General features: G+C 44.2%; 1 protein-coding gene across 1 annotated transcript in view; it reads right to left on the bottom strand.

Moving 5' to 3' along the window:
* HNRNPM (heterogeneous nuclear ribonucleoprotein M) overlaps positions 1-10,927 on the bottom strand; it is a 45,981-nt gene extending 35,054 nt beyond the window's left edge. Inside the window, exons 1-2 of the mRNA XM_079770915.1 lie at positions 10,769-10,927; positions 2,249-2,418 (exon numbers count right to left, since the gene is read on the bottom strand). Of these exons, the coding sequence (XP_079627041.1) occupies positions 2,249-2,418; positions 10,769-10,881 (283 nt within the window). The 5' untranslated portion in view covers positions 10,882-10,927. The remainder of the gene's footprint in view (positions 1-2,248; positions 2,419-10,768) is intronic.
* Between the last annotated feature and the right edge of the window lie 3,706 nt (positions 10,928-14,633).

Genomic DNA, 14,633 nt, shown 5'->3' with positions numbered 1-14,633 from the left:
ATTCTCATCACTGATGTTTCTGTCTCTCCCTCTCCCTTCCTCTCTGAATCAATAAAAATATTATTTTAAAAATATATAGTTTTTTGAAAACATAAAAAAAAGAGTAAGAACATTTCTTAAGGAGTCATATGTATGCAAACAGTAAATTTTTTTAGAGTTCACATACTGTATATAAGCATTACCATAAAAAATATTACCTTACTCTTATGAATCCTTTATTCACAATCTAACATAGCTAATAATTTAATTAAATGGAAAAGTAATTTAACCTGTACAGGGGAGATCTAAGCAAGAACATTTTAAGGTTTGTTAAAAATAACTAATTTACTGCACACCTGTAATTCTAAATTACACCACCAAAAATACACTGAAAGGGCTGAGCCAGGGCATTCATAGCAGTATGCCAGAGGAATATGAGAACCAGTTTGGAAGTATCCAAATAAACCACCAGGCTGGCTCCACACTTAATACAGTTCAATAGGAAATTGAGGTGAACTGCTTCTACATCCAGAAACGTCATGGCTGCTGCTGCTACCAGCTTTAAGGCTTCCAAAACTGAATTACTGAATGGTAAAGCAGTAAAAATGTCACCTACTTTAACCATCATGTCCCAAAAACTGGTTCACACACTCCTTAAAGTGAAAAAATAATTTGGCCTGCAATCTCTTACAAAATTCTGCATTTTCAAAGCCACATTCCTGGTTCTTGGAACTACTATACCTTATTATCAATGGAAGTATCCATTCAGTGGTTCAACCAAATCACAAGAACACAAATTTGGGGATATTCCAAAAACTAATTCGAATGAGACCCAACTTTACCGTACAGAAATTCTAAACTTATATTGAAGCAGCAGTCCCAAAAACCAAGAACACTGCATCTGGGATGCCACATGACACGCCCTTCAGACAAAAAGAAGAAACTTCACTCTTGCCCTAGGAGCATTGGCAGGAATGATTTGGCTGATCAAGGCAGGAAAACAAATCTCGCACCAAAACATTTTCCATCTATATTATCTGGAATAATACTACATGGGAACAGCATACATAACTGTACAAAGAAGTTCCAATGCCTAGTGCATGTCATGGTCAAATTGAAAGATGGGACAATGATGGCAGTGGGCCATTTATATTTTCAAAACCCAATGCTGGGAGCACCATACACATACCAAAATAACCTATCCAAGTGGCATCTCTGTCACTGAAATGTTAATCATTTGACAAATCAAGCTCAAATCTCTTTTCATTATGAATGCTCAAAAAAAAAAAAAAAACCCACAAAAAAAACAAAAACAAAACACCCAAGGCCTTTCAGTCCTTCAAAAAAAACCCCTGCATTTAAGAGTAATTTGAGTCTCAGTTTCCCTTGGGGTTGTGGGGTGAGGGGAGACCTCAAGGCATTAGACAAATTGTTCTCTATCAACAGTTTTGTCTAAACCAGGGCTGAGCAATCTCTTTAGCCGAGTGCCACCAGCAGGGCCAAGAATCAGGAAAGAAAGGAAGACAGAAGAAACAGAATAAGAGTGGGGGAAAGAGAGGACACCTGGTGTGTGCAGGGGATAAGGCAGAGGACCATGGAGGCAACCGACCTCCTCGGACCTCCTGGTGGCAGCAGAGCTTCTGTTGTTGTCCCTGCCCTAAGCCCAAATTTGGACACCTGGGCTGTTACTGATTGCACCTGAACGCTCTGCATTACACAGGACAGGCCTTATTATGAGCTCTCCAATTGCCAATCTAAGAATTTTCCCCTAGGGGGGGAAAGTCTAACAATTTTAACGCAAGCTAATGTTTTATAATTTAGAATCTGAACAGCACAAGTTCCAGCTACCAAATTTTGATCTCAGAAAGACATCCACAAAATTTAAACAACTACCTTCCCACAAGAATTTAAAAGCTTAAAAATAAAAAGAGACAGAGATCAAGAAAATGTAACACCTCTCCCACCTATTATGAAAAATTCAAAAAATGTCCTCACCACAAAGAGGCTCCCCTCAAGCTTAACTGAAGCCCTATCATATTAAGCCAATAAAATCATTTATAGGCCAAGGGACCATCAAATCACCCTATTTGACAAACAGGTGCACGACCACAAATAAAAGTAGGGTGGATAGGAGGGCTTAACTCTCAAGCCTGGACAGAACACATGCTCTACCCAGACAGCTTCCACTGACAAAAAGTAACCAAGGAATTAGCCACAGAAAAGATGACACACCAACCTTCTTACCCTACTCAACCACCAGTACCATTACCTTTTTCTTTAACCAGGTCTTTAAGTGACTGCCATTTCACATCAAAAGGTATGTTTGTAATGAAGGCTCTGTATCGTTTGGTTGGATTGGCATATGGCTCAAAGCGATTGCCCCCTCTTTTTATGTTTTTCTCCTTTCTCTTCTCATTCTGAGTAGGTCGTTCTCCTTCACTGAATTGAAAAGAAAAAGAAAAGAGGGTCCATATGTTAGCACAATATGAAAGATAGTATTTCATTTGTCAGGTTACAGTTCACACAAAACTAATATTAATTTTGATGAGACATTTAAACTAAAGTGTTCCATAGAGCAGAAATCTGCAGTAGTGTACCCCTTACACCCCACCTATCAAGAAACTGGTCCCAGCACAGCCGGCAAGGCTCAGTGGTTGAGTGTTGACCTATGAACCAGGAGGTAACAGTTCAATTCCCAGTAGTGGGCTCAATCCCCGGTGTGGGGCATGTGGGAGGCAGCTGATTAGTGGTTCTCTCTCATCATTGATGTTTCTGTCTCTCTCTCCCTCTCCCTTCCTCTCTGAAATCAATAAAACATATATTTAAAAGAAGAAGAAAAAAGAAACTGGTCCCAAGAAAAGTGTGCTTTCCAGCCATTCATGCATTCCTATGGGGCATAACAGAAATGGGAGTAAGAGGCCAATTCCCTGCCTGAGGTGCTTTAGTTCCAAGACAGAAATAGAAAAGAGAAGGAAAGATTGGGCACGGTTGGGCACTGTCCCATGCACCAAAAGGTTGCTGGTTCCATACCAGGTCAGGGTACACACCCAGGTTGTGGGCTCAATCCCCTGTAGGAGATAGCCTATCAATGTTCTGCTCTCACGTCGATGTTTCTCTCCCTTCTCCCTTCCTCTCCCTCTTAAAAAAAACACAAAACTTCAAAAAAAAGATTAAGATCTCATGGAACAGAAATGAGGTGGTACACAGAGACCCAATCAATTTTAGCTTCACAAATAAAAGTGCCTTTTGTTGTGTGTGTATGTGTTTTTAATTGTTTTAAGTGGGAATGTAAGCCCTAAGTCGGTTTGGCTCAGTGGATAGAGTGTCAGCCCACAGACCACAGAGTCCTGAGTTCGATTCCAGTCAAGAGCATGTACCTTAGTTGCAGGCTTGATCCTGGGCCCTGGTTGGGACATGTGCGGGAGGCAACCAATCGATGTCTCTCTCTCACAGAGATGTTTCTCTGTGTCTCTCCCCCTCCCTTTCCACTCTCTTAAAAACACACACACACACACACACACACAAACAACAATGGAAAAATACCCTCAGGTGAGGATTAACAACAAAAAAGATACAGCTGCTATATAAAAGTGTGGCAGTTACTCAAAAAACATATAACCACACTCTGGCTGGTGTGGTCCAGTGGGTAGAGCATCAGCACTCGCACAGAAGGGTCTAAAGTTCTATTCCTGGTCAAGGGCACCTCTCCCTGGGTTTCCAGTTCACTCCCTGTCACCACTCCAAGTGTGTGTGGGAGGCAACCAGTCCATGTGTCTCTCTCACATGGATTTATCTTCCTTCCTTCCTCCCTTCCTCTCTCTCTCTCTCTCTCTCTCTCTCTCTCTCTCTCTCTCTTTCTTCTCTCTCTCTCTCCCCTCCCACCCCACTATCTCTGAAAAGCAATGGGAAAAATATCTCCAGTTGAGGGTTAACAAAACAAAAATCTTTTTAAAATATAATCATTACATATCCCAGCAATTCCACTCCCAAAGAACTGAAGAACTGAAAGCAAAGACTCAAATACTTATATGCCACTAGCAGTATTATTCATAATAGCCTAAAGGTGGAAACAACCTAAGTGTCCACCAACAGATGAACAAAATGAACAAAATGTAGTATATAAATCCAATAGAATATTATTCAACCATAAAAGGGTATGAAGTACTGAGACATGTTGTAACACAGATGACGTTTGAAAATATACTAAGTTAAACAAGCCAGAGTTTCTGTTTAGGATGATAAAAGCTCTGGAAGTGGAAAGTAGATCATGGTATAATGTACAACATTGTACTTGATGCCCCTGAATTGTACACTTAAAATGGTTAAAATGGCAACTCTTACATATATTGTACCACAAAAAAAAATTTTAAGGGAAAGAAACCATTCTCTACACAACCCAACTTTGACGCTAGGAAAACCAAAGTCTGAGCAACCCTGGTACATTAAAGACAGCACACAAACAATCCCAACTTTTGCAAAGAAGCGTGGATGCTTTTTTTGAGCATGGCCTTTCCTGTAATACTTTTCACCTTGGTGTGTTAGGTGCCTCTATGTTGTAACATTTCAGTTCTAAGCTCCATACATACAAATTCAGCTTAGATTAGGAAATAAAAAAAGCTTCACAAGAAATGCAAACTTCCAAAGCACGAAACCAGACATCAGGCCGGACAGGCCACAGCCTAGGGACAACAGGCCAGTGTGTGCGCAGCCAAAGTGAGGCTGTTCCCTGAACTTCCTGTTCGGTTCAGCCCCCTTTGACCACAGGCAGACACCTGTAACACCTATAAGCACTGATCAGGAACACCTGGGGAGCTGGCTGGTAGCCACAGAAGTTCTCAAGGCACTGAGTATACTTTCTACTTCATTAACCCTGATCTTTCCACTAGTGAGAATCCTGAGACTCCCAAACCACAAATTCCAGCAGAGGATTTGTGATCCATGGCACAAATGGAAAAAAACAAAAAGCCAAAAACTATGGTATAGATGATTTACAAAACTACCTTCACTGAATAAAAGGGCTGATCTTTATTCCAGGATTCTTACTTGTGTTTGGGAGGAATGGTGTTCAAACACTGGATGGTACATGGAGGACTTTCTTTTAACATACTTATCTGGAAAAATTAGAAAGTGGTGTGTGTGTTTTTTAAACTAGACCCCTCACATCCAAATAAAAGGGTGCCAAGTGGGAACCCAATGAAGGTATCATCCTAAGCAAAAATAAGGAAAGCAGCTTCCTACAAGATCTGAACTATACAAACATAAAATAGACTTCCAGCTGGTAGATGTGGGAGGTATGGCCACTCGAGTTCTCGGGATCCCTAGAACTCTTTACTCTGCCCACTCAGGTTCACAACAGACCTTTCTCAGGCTGGCTGCACATCACAAACAGACTTAGAAGGAACCTGTCTACTTCACATGAAAGTCATGCACCAAAATCTGCCAAACAGCATATCTGCCAATTGCTTCCTTTTTTTAAATATATATTCTTATTGATTTCAGAGAGGAAAGGAAAGGGAGAGAGAAAGAAACATCAATGATGAGAGAGAATCACTGATCAGCTGCCTCCGGCACATCCCCCCACTGGGGATCGATCCTGCAGCCCAGACATGTGCTCCCGACTGAAATCGAACCCTGGACCCTTCAGTCCACAGGCCGAAACCAGCCAGGGCCAACTGCTTACTCTTGGCAGGTGAGGAGGAAAATCCATATATATAAAAGGCTAATATGCAAAGTGTCCTCTGGGGAGTTCAACCAGGAGACTGGGAGTTGGATCACTCACTATGATGTGCGCTGACCACCAGGGGTGTTGTGGGATGAAGGAAGGCCCTGATTGTGGGCCAGGCCTAGGGACCCTACCTGTGCATGAATTTCATGCACCGGGCCTCTAGTTTCCAATATGTGTTTATCGTGCCTATTATACAACACTATTTTTTAAAGTTTCTTCTCATAGTTATTAAATTTCAAACTTAATCCCCCAATAACTTGACTTGTAACTCCTACATAAAGTAACAAATTTGTAATCTTTTTTTAACATATAGTTTTAAATATATTTTATTTATTTTTTACAGAGAGAAAGAGAGGGATAGAAAGAAACATCCATCAGCTGCTTCCTGCACACCACCTACTGGGGATGTGCCTGCAAACAAGATACATGCCTTTGACCAGAATCGAAGCTGGGACCTTTCCGTCCACAGGCTGACGCTCTATCCACTGAGCCAAACCGGTTAGGGCAAATTTGTAATCTTTCAAAGAAACTTACTATGAAGCCATAGTAAGTCGTCTACCTAGGCTAGCTAAAACGTCTTACCAATCAATATTCTCCTTGCTATCTGGCTCTCAATTCCCAATTGCCAATGATTTTGATTTCATCTGATTCTGACACCCACTCACGCACCGAAGTTTTAAATAGAACCAATATAACCAAAACTTCCTGAAATTCTATAAACCTATTTCACAATACATTGATAAAGACAAGCCTAAAATATCTGAAAGCACCTTCCATATTAGACATAATTAATCTTAATTAAAATAAGATTATGTCTAATATGCTTTGGAATTGTTTCACTAACTGCATTCTTTGAAAATTGATAATTTATCATGTCACTGCTCCACAACACTAGAATTATACTATACATAAAGATCACAACTGGTCCTAGCAGTGTGGCTCAATGATTGAGCATCGACCTATGAACCAGGAGGTCTTAGGTTTGATTCTGGTCAGGGCACATGCCCAGGGTTGCAGGTTTGATCCCCAGTGGGGCGCTTGCAGGAGGAAGCCAATCAATGATTCTCTCTCAACATTGATATTTCTAGCTCTCTCTCCCTCTCCCTTCCTGTCTGAAATCAATAAAAAATATACGTATTTTAAAAAAAGATCACAACTAAAACAATTTTTAAAGTTCCTACTCCACAAAGGACTGCTACATTCTCTGTTTATTTTTTGTTTGTTTTTTGTTAATCCTCACCTGAGGATATTTTTTTTCATTGAGTTTTAGGGAGAGTAGAAGAGAGATGGAAAGACAGAGAGAGAAACATCAATGTGAGAGAAACACATCGGTTGGTTGCCTCCTGCACAAGCCCTAACCAGGGCCGGGGCCAGGGAGGAGCTCAAAACCAAGATACGTGCCCTTGACAGGAATCGAACCCAGGACCCTTTGGTACGCAGGCCGACCCTTCATCCACTGAGCCAAACTGGCTAGGGCTCTGTTTAAAACAGTGAATCCCTAACCTCTCATGCCTCCATGGCATTCTCATGAATAATACTATTACTTGTAGAGTTCTTCAATCAAGAGTGTAGTCTGCAATGGCAACCCTAATACCCTAAACACATCTCCGGAGAGAAAAAGAATCCCCATCCCTCCTACCCCTTTAAAACTATTCCTTACATAAATGATTCTTCACAGAAACCCTTTCAAGCCTGAGTTCCTCTAACGCATTTAACCAGTTAAATGCCACAATTTTAATTTTAAAAGGTCCACTGTTTGCGTCTACAGACACTTATGGCGTACAAATGGTTAAGATGTGAGAGCACAGTTCATAACACTATTCTAGCTCCAGGCCCACTTAACCACCCACATTAACTCAAGCTCTTTTCCTCTCTGGTTGTTTACCAGCATAACCTGTATCCACCTAGCTCAGAGGATGCAGCGAGAATCAACAAACAACCTAACAAAAAATAACAACTTGGTAAACATTAAGCGCAACATTTAAGGGAACAGTAATACAGGTGACTTAAGAGGTAGGGTCCTACTATTGAGACCTAAACCCCAATGACACCTTTGCTAAGCAATTCCTTCATCTGTAAAAGGTTTAAAAAGTGAGACTTGGCACACAGTGACTTTGCAGTGATATATTTTCCTACCAATCATTTTCTTAAGGGAAGGAAGGGAAGGGGACTAATTCACTCCTAGCTTTCTACTGTTGTATATACCTACTAGGCTTTCAAACAAGCTCACCAAGGCAATGGCTGAGGAAACACAGGCATTGTGCTTACAGACTACTGAAGGAATAATTCAGCGTTCAACTCTGTAATGAGAGAACCCACTTGAGAACCAGAAAACAAGCAACCTAATGTTTGCAGTCTGTTATCGCTTGCGTAACCATGAATAAAATCCCAGACCAAAGTGAAAGCAAAAAAATGGCTGCAGGCATTCAAACAACCCAGAGCCCCTATTCTAATCCAGAGCTCAGAATATAATGTACCTCAAAATTCTTTTTTTTAATCAAGTATAGAAACACTTTTTAAAGTACAGTGCCCAAAATAACAACAAAACCCCACTCAAATCATTATTATTTTGCCTGGCCGGCATGGCTCAGTGGGTGAGCATCGACCTATGAACCAGATCACAGTTCAATTCCTGGTCAGGGCATATGCCAGGGTTGTGGGCTCGATCCCCAGTGTGGGGCATGCAGGAGGCAGCCGATGAATGATTCTATCTCATCATTGATGTTTCTCTCTCTCCCTTCCTCTCTGAATTCAATAAAAATATATATTTTCTAAAATCATTATTTAAATAATAAACTTCAGCCCTAGCCAGTTTTACTCAGTGGTTAAAGCATAGGCCCCAATACCAAAGGGTCTCGGGTTCAATTCCCAGTCAAGGACATGTACTGTACCTAGGTTGCTGGGATGCATGAGTGAGGCAACCAGGGGTGTGTGTGTGTGAAGGAGGCAACCAATCCATGTGTCTCTTATCACTTTGGTATTTGTTTCTCCCTCCCTCTCCCCACCTCCCTCCCCTGCACTCTCTCTAAAAATCAGTGGAAAAAATATCCTCCTGTGAGGATTAAATATAAATAATAAACTTTGAACGGCTGCATTTAGTGAGAGGTTACCAGGGTAGTGTCATGTAAGTGGAAGACTCTTTGGATCAATTACCTTAACCTGAGTTTTCTAAATGGTAAAAAAAAAAAAATTTTTTTTTCTTGCTTGCAAAACATAGTTAACACAAACATTACCTTCCCGATAATCTAAACTAAATATACATTTTTAAATTTATTTTTTAACAGCGAGCTTTGTTTTTGTCCACCTCTGTTCTGAAATGGTGCATGGGTCAGAGGCCAGCTGCAAAAGGATTCAATGCAGAGTAAATTTTTATTTTTAATAGTTCATGTTATATTTGTCAAATGAATCAGCCACAAAATTATTTGAAAATGAACAGTGAAAAATGGGAAATTTAATAAAGTACCCCGGACGCTATATAATCTATAACGAATTCAACTTCTCACCTAACTAATTTGGCAGCGCTCCATCCTGTGATTAAGTGCTTTGAAAGAAAAGATTCAGGATATAAATGTACCTTAAAGGCCTCCGAACATGGCCCTCAGAAATCCAACTAGGATACCCTAGAGCCCTAGACAGATGATGAAAAAAGTCTAAAATGAACAAATCCCTTTCCAGAGTTTTCAATAATAAAGTGTTGAGAGTATTTCCAAAATGCCTTCCTCTTGATTTCTGAGGACCAGTAACCATCGTATTTTTTTCCTCACCTAAGTTTACCAAACCTAGTATTTAGTAAATGCTCATTAACATAAAACGCTTTTCACTACATTCATTTTAACCCCCACAAGTTGTAGTTACGCACATTAAAAATTTGGGCAGAAGGAAAATTCATAACAAGGAGTTGGGGAGAATCGGAAGTTATTGGTTAGTGGCTACAGTTTGGGATGTTGAAAAAGTTCTGGACATGGATGGTAGTAATGGTTACATAACACTGAATGCACTTAATGACAACGAATCTCACACTTCAAATAGTTAAAACTGTAAATTCTATACTATGTATATATGTGTTACAATTTATAAAAACGTGTGGGAAGTCAAATGTGTGCCCAGCTTTTTCCTCTCCTCCCCCCACCAGTGCTGGTCAGAGCCAAAACGCTTTTCTTTCAGGTGACTGCAGTCAGAATGAGTGGGCTTCACAGGGGAAGATCAGGCTTTAAGGAAATTTAAAAAACCAAGGATCCGAGACAGAGCCCCAAGCAGGACTCAAAAAGATGACGGAGTTTGGAAGAGGGTAGCCAGCCAAATGATGGAAAATCTCTCCCTAGAACACGGAAACGGATGTTTTCTCTTTTTTCCCCTGTTTGTTTCTAAGGGTGAACACGAAGCAGCAGGCCCGATTGCTCTGTGAATACCTCCTGCACACCTGGGGAGGAGTGAGCCAGAGCGTGGGGCGAGGGGCGGTTCCGACCCAGGCACTCGGCGCGGAGGGGGGGGGGGGGGGCGGCGGCGCTCGCGGAGCGAGGAGGGGAAGAGGCGGCGGCCGGAACTGTCCGCGCGGTCCCAGCCTACCTACCCGCCTCCGCTACCGTTTACCGGGGCCAACCGCGTGCCAAGTCCTGCACGCTACTTCCCCTCCCCCCACCCCCCCGCTTGACCGATCGGGAAACTGAGACCCCAGGTAAAAGGGGTGGGGTTTTGGAGGGAAATAAGAAACCCCGCGCCCAAGGTCACCCGACAGGTGAGGGGGCCGCGGCCTCGGGGAATCGCCGGCTCTGGGGCCCGCGCCATCATCCCCGCGCCCAGAGGCCTGACTTGCGGCCTCGGGGACGGACCCGGCCTGGAGGAACCGGAAGAGCGGAGCCCCGAGGTCTAGGACGAAAGAGCAATCTTGGAGGCGCTCCCGGGGCCGCCCGGCTGCACTCCTGACGGCCGTGGCCGCCCCCACCCTCGGCAGACCCGCGGGGAAGGCCTAGAACGAGGCCGCGCCAGAGGGAGGCGGCCAACAGACTTAACGGAGCCGGCGCCGCGAAATGCCTGACCCGGGCCAAGAAACCGTGGAGTACTCACCCTTTCGGACCCGGAACCCCGTTGCCGCTTGGCGCGCCGGGCGCGCCGCTCTCCCCCTCCATTTTGGGCTCCGTCGCTGCCACCTCGGCCGCCGCCTCGACCCCCGCCGCCATTTTCTCCGCGTCTGGGCTTTGTGTGAGGGAACAGGCTGCACGACGCTGCGCCTGCGCGCTCACGTGACCCGGCGTGACCGGTAACGCCTGCGCGCGTTGCTGCTGGCTGCCACGCCCCTGCTCCCGGCCACGCCCCCTATGCCCACAGGCTGGGATCAGCAGTTGCTATTTATTTTTTCTTTTGCTAGAGGCCCCACGCACGAAATTCGTTCACTAGTAGGCCTTCCTTCCCCAGGCTGCCGGCACTGGCTTCCCTCTGGCACCCAGGACCCAGGCTTCCCTCGCAGCCCCGGCTTCGTCCAGAAGGTCGTGGGGAAGGATGCCTGGTCTAATTAGCATATTATGCTTTTATTATTATAGATTCTCGCAGCAAACTGGAATTAGACACATCTACTGGGTCATCCACCCGCCCTTGGGGTCTATTAGGAAGAGGCAGCTCCCTACTCCCACCCTGACCTACTCACTTCCAGCTTTCTGTAATCAGAGGGAGCAGAGAGGCAGCGGAATTTATGTTTACCAGAATATAAAGCAGTTAGCCAAGGGCAGAACACAGACGGGCCAGGCTGTAGGACTGGTGAGCAAAATGCTATGCCTCTAAGCAAGTATCATCCTGCACCAAGATGATCTCGGCACTGTCCGGTCGTCTCCCCACCACGCTGGGAGCTCCTGGGTGCAGAGCTCATAGCCTGTGTTTTTCAATGAACCCATCAACCCATCACCAAACGCATAGCTGAGGACCTAGTTCCTAGTACATGCTCATAGATGTTTGTTGAGTGAATGAACAAGCAAGAAGCCCAACGTGATGGAAGAAATGAGCTGCAGCTCAGTGGATAGAGCGTCGGCCTGCGGACTCAAGGGTTCCAGGTTCGATTCCGGTCAGGGGCATGTACCTTGATTGCGGGCACATCCCCAGTAGGGGGTGTGCAGGAGGCAGCTGATCGATGTTTCTCTCTCATCGATGTTTCTAACTCTCTATCCCTCTCTCTTCCTCTCTGTAAAAAATCAATAAAATATATTTTAAAAAAAGAAAAAGAAATGAGCTGCAGGCCATTTCTGGGGCTCTTCTGCCTGACCCTGAGTCCCTCTGCCCTGTGGGCTTGTCCCTACTTCCATCTGGGTTATTAAGGCTTTACAGGCTGTCAGAGAGGGCACAGGGAGAGGCCAGAGTCTAGGGGAGCGTTCAGAGGTTCAGGCCTCTTTCCCCAGCAGCTCCCCACCCCTCTGGTGTCTCTGGAACTTTGAAATGCTTCACTGAATCTTGCAGGAGTTCTCACCTAACCACCAAACTCTCTCTAGGCCAGTGGTCTGCAAACTGCGGCTCGCGAGCCACATGCGGCTCTTTGGCCCCTTGAGACAAAGGCCAGCTTAGGAGTACCCTAATTAAGTTAATAACAATGTACCTACCTATATAGTTTAAGTTTAAAAAATTTGGCTCTCAAAAGAAATTTCATTCGTTGTACTGTTGATATTTGGCTCTGTTGACTAATGAGTTTGCCGACCACTGCTCTAGGCTCACAAAGGGAAAGTGGTTGGGTGTTTTTTTTTTCCCACCTCTCTCACAGAATGATTGCATTCTATTAGGCTCTGGGAGAATATATCACTTGCCACACCCTCAAAGCTGCTTAATTCTGCCTGGTGATTCTGATCCAGGTTCAGAACTCTGGGCCCAGAGATAAATGCATCTGACAGCCTAGCCTGACAGGAGGCTATGCCTCATCCTCCCGTTCCAGTTCCATTCCTACGTCCCAATCTCACCTGTCTCACAGAATTCCCTTCTCCCATCCCTCAAGTCCCTCTCCCACACCCCCTCCTGAAATCTCTACCAAAATCCACTGTGCACACCAACCCTTCTCCCATGACCCTACTGGAATCTATCTCAGTTTACCTTCCTCTCCCTTAGACTTCTCCTACACTAGAGGGAGGCCTGGAACAGAAGAAGGCTCACAAACCTCTGAATTTCCTTACCCAGCAGGGCTCAGAGATGGGGAAGACCACAGCAGTCTGTCAGAATCAGGGAGAAAAATCCAAATGCAAAGCATCAGGGACAAGAAGCTACTTCTCTGATCTTTCTCCTGCAGTGGGTGTGACTGGAGATTAGTGAGAAACCAGGCCCGGGCTGAGGAGACAAACTCTTCCAATCTGAGGGCTCCTACAGGCTGGTGACCTGACCCAACACTGCCCAAATTCCTGGGCTTTGCCATCTTCTGAACTAGTATTTCCTTCACACTTTCCTTTAATTAATACACTTTATTTTCCTTTAAAAGCATATGTTTTAAATTGTGCTTTATGGAGTTTGGGGATCTGGGTAAAAAAGTAAAAAGATCAAGCCAACACAAACAAACAAAAAAACTCAGGCACACTCTCCATCTGGGAAACTCACCTGTGCCTGGCCTCCCCCCCCCCCACGCCCCCCCACCCCCCCCCCCCCCGCACCCCGCACCCCCTTACCTTTGCCTTTCTCTCTCCTAAGTGCCAAAGGCCCTTCTGCCTCTGTAACTTGTTTACTGAGCCGTAAGCCCAGCTGGCTCCCTTCTACTACCTCTGTAACTTTCTAAATAAACTGTCTTATAACTTGAATTAAAAAAAAAAAAAAACAACAAAACAACAGCCCTGGCCCGTTTGGCTCAGTGGATGGAGCGTCGGCCTGCGGACTGAAAGGTCCCAGGTTCGATTCCGGTCAAGGGCATGTACCTTGGTTGCGGGCACATCCCCAGTAGGGAGTGTGCAGGAGGCAGCTGGTTGATGTTACTCTCTCATCGATGTTTCTAACTCTCTATCCCTCTCCCTTCCTCTCTGTAAAAAATCAATAAAAAAAAAAAAAAAAACAACATAGACACCGACAACAGTATAGTGATTGCTGGAGGGAAAGGGGGATGGGGGAGGTAGAAGAGGATATAGGGGAGATAAATGGTGATTGAAGGATACTTGACTGGGTAGTGAACACACAATACAATATACAGATGATGTATTATAGAATTGTACACTTGAAACATAACATTTTATAAACTAATGTCACCCCAATAAATTCAATTTAAAAATTGCCCTGGCCAGGTAGCTTAGTTGGTTATAGCATCGTCCTGATTGTTTCAATCCCAGTCGGGGCACATATAAGAGTCAACCAATGAGTGCATAAATAAGTGGAACAACAAATGTCTCTCATAAATAATTTTAATTCAGTTTTTAAAATCGTGCTTTTACATCATAGCCCATATTGTAAACTTGCTATAAAGAGCTTATTGTATGCCGAGACCGGTTTGGCTCAGTGGATAGAGCGTCGGTCTGCGGACTGAAAGGTCCCAGGTTCGATTCCGGTCAAGGGCATGTACATTGGTTGTGGGCACATTCCTGGTAGGGGGTGTGCAGGAGGCAGCTGGTCGATGTTTCTAGCTCTCTATCCCTCTCCCTTCCTCTCTGTAAAAAATCAATAAAATATATTTTTAAAAAAATATGGAAGATCAAAAAGTCATATTTAAAAAAAAAAGAGCTTATTGTAAAAAATAGCTTATTCCTACCCATTTCTTTCTCGGGCATGGTTTTTTTTTTCCTTCCTAAGTTTTAAGGGTCCCAACCAAGGGAGCAATGGCAGCGGCAGCTCCTCCTGGGCTTACCAGCTGAACCTGTTTCCAAGACCCCCTTTTCTCTGACTCTTCAGTGAGCCAACAGCAGCCCTGCCTGGGTTTACTCCGGTCACTGTGACTTTACTTCCCAGGGAGCCAAAGCAGCCTCACTTAAGCCCTTCCTTGTTTCACTGT

Source organism: Cnephaeus nilssonii (genome assembly GCF_951640355.1).
Source record: "Cnephaeus nilssonii genome assembly, chromosome: 5".
NCBI classification, from domain to species: Eukaryota; Metazoa; Chordata; class Mammalia; order Chiroptera; family Vespertilionidae; genus Cnephaeus; species Cnephaeus nilssonii.
Note: the sequence above shows the minus strand (reverse complement) of the source record. Positions and strands in the feature narration are given on the sequence as shown.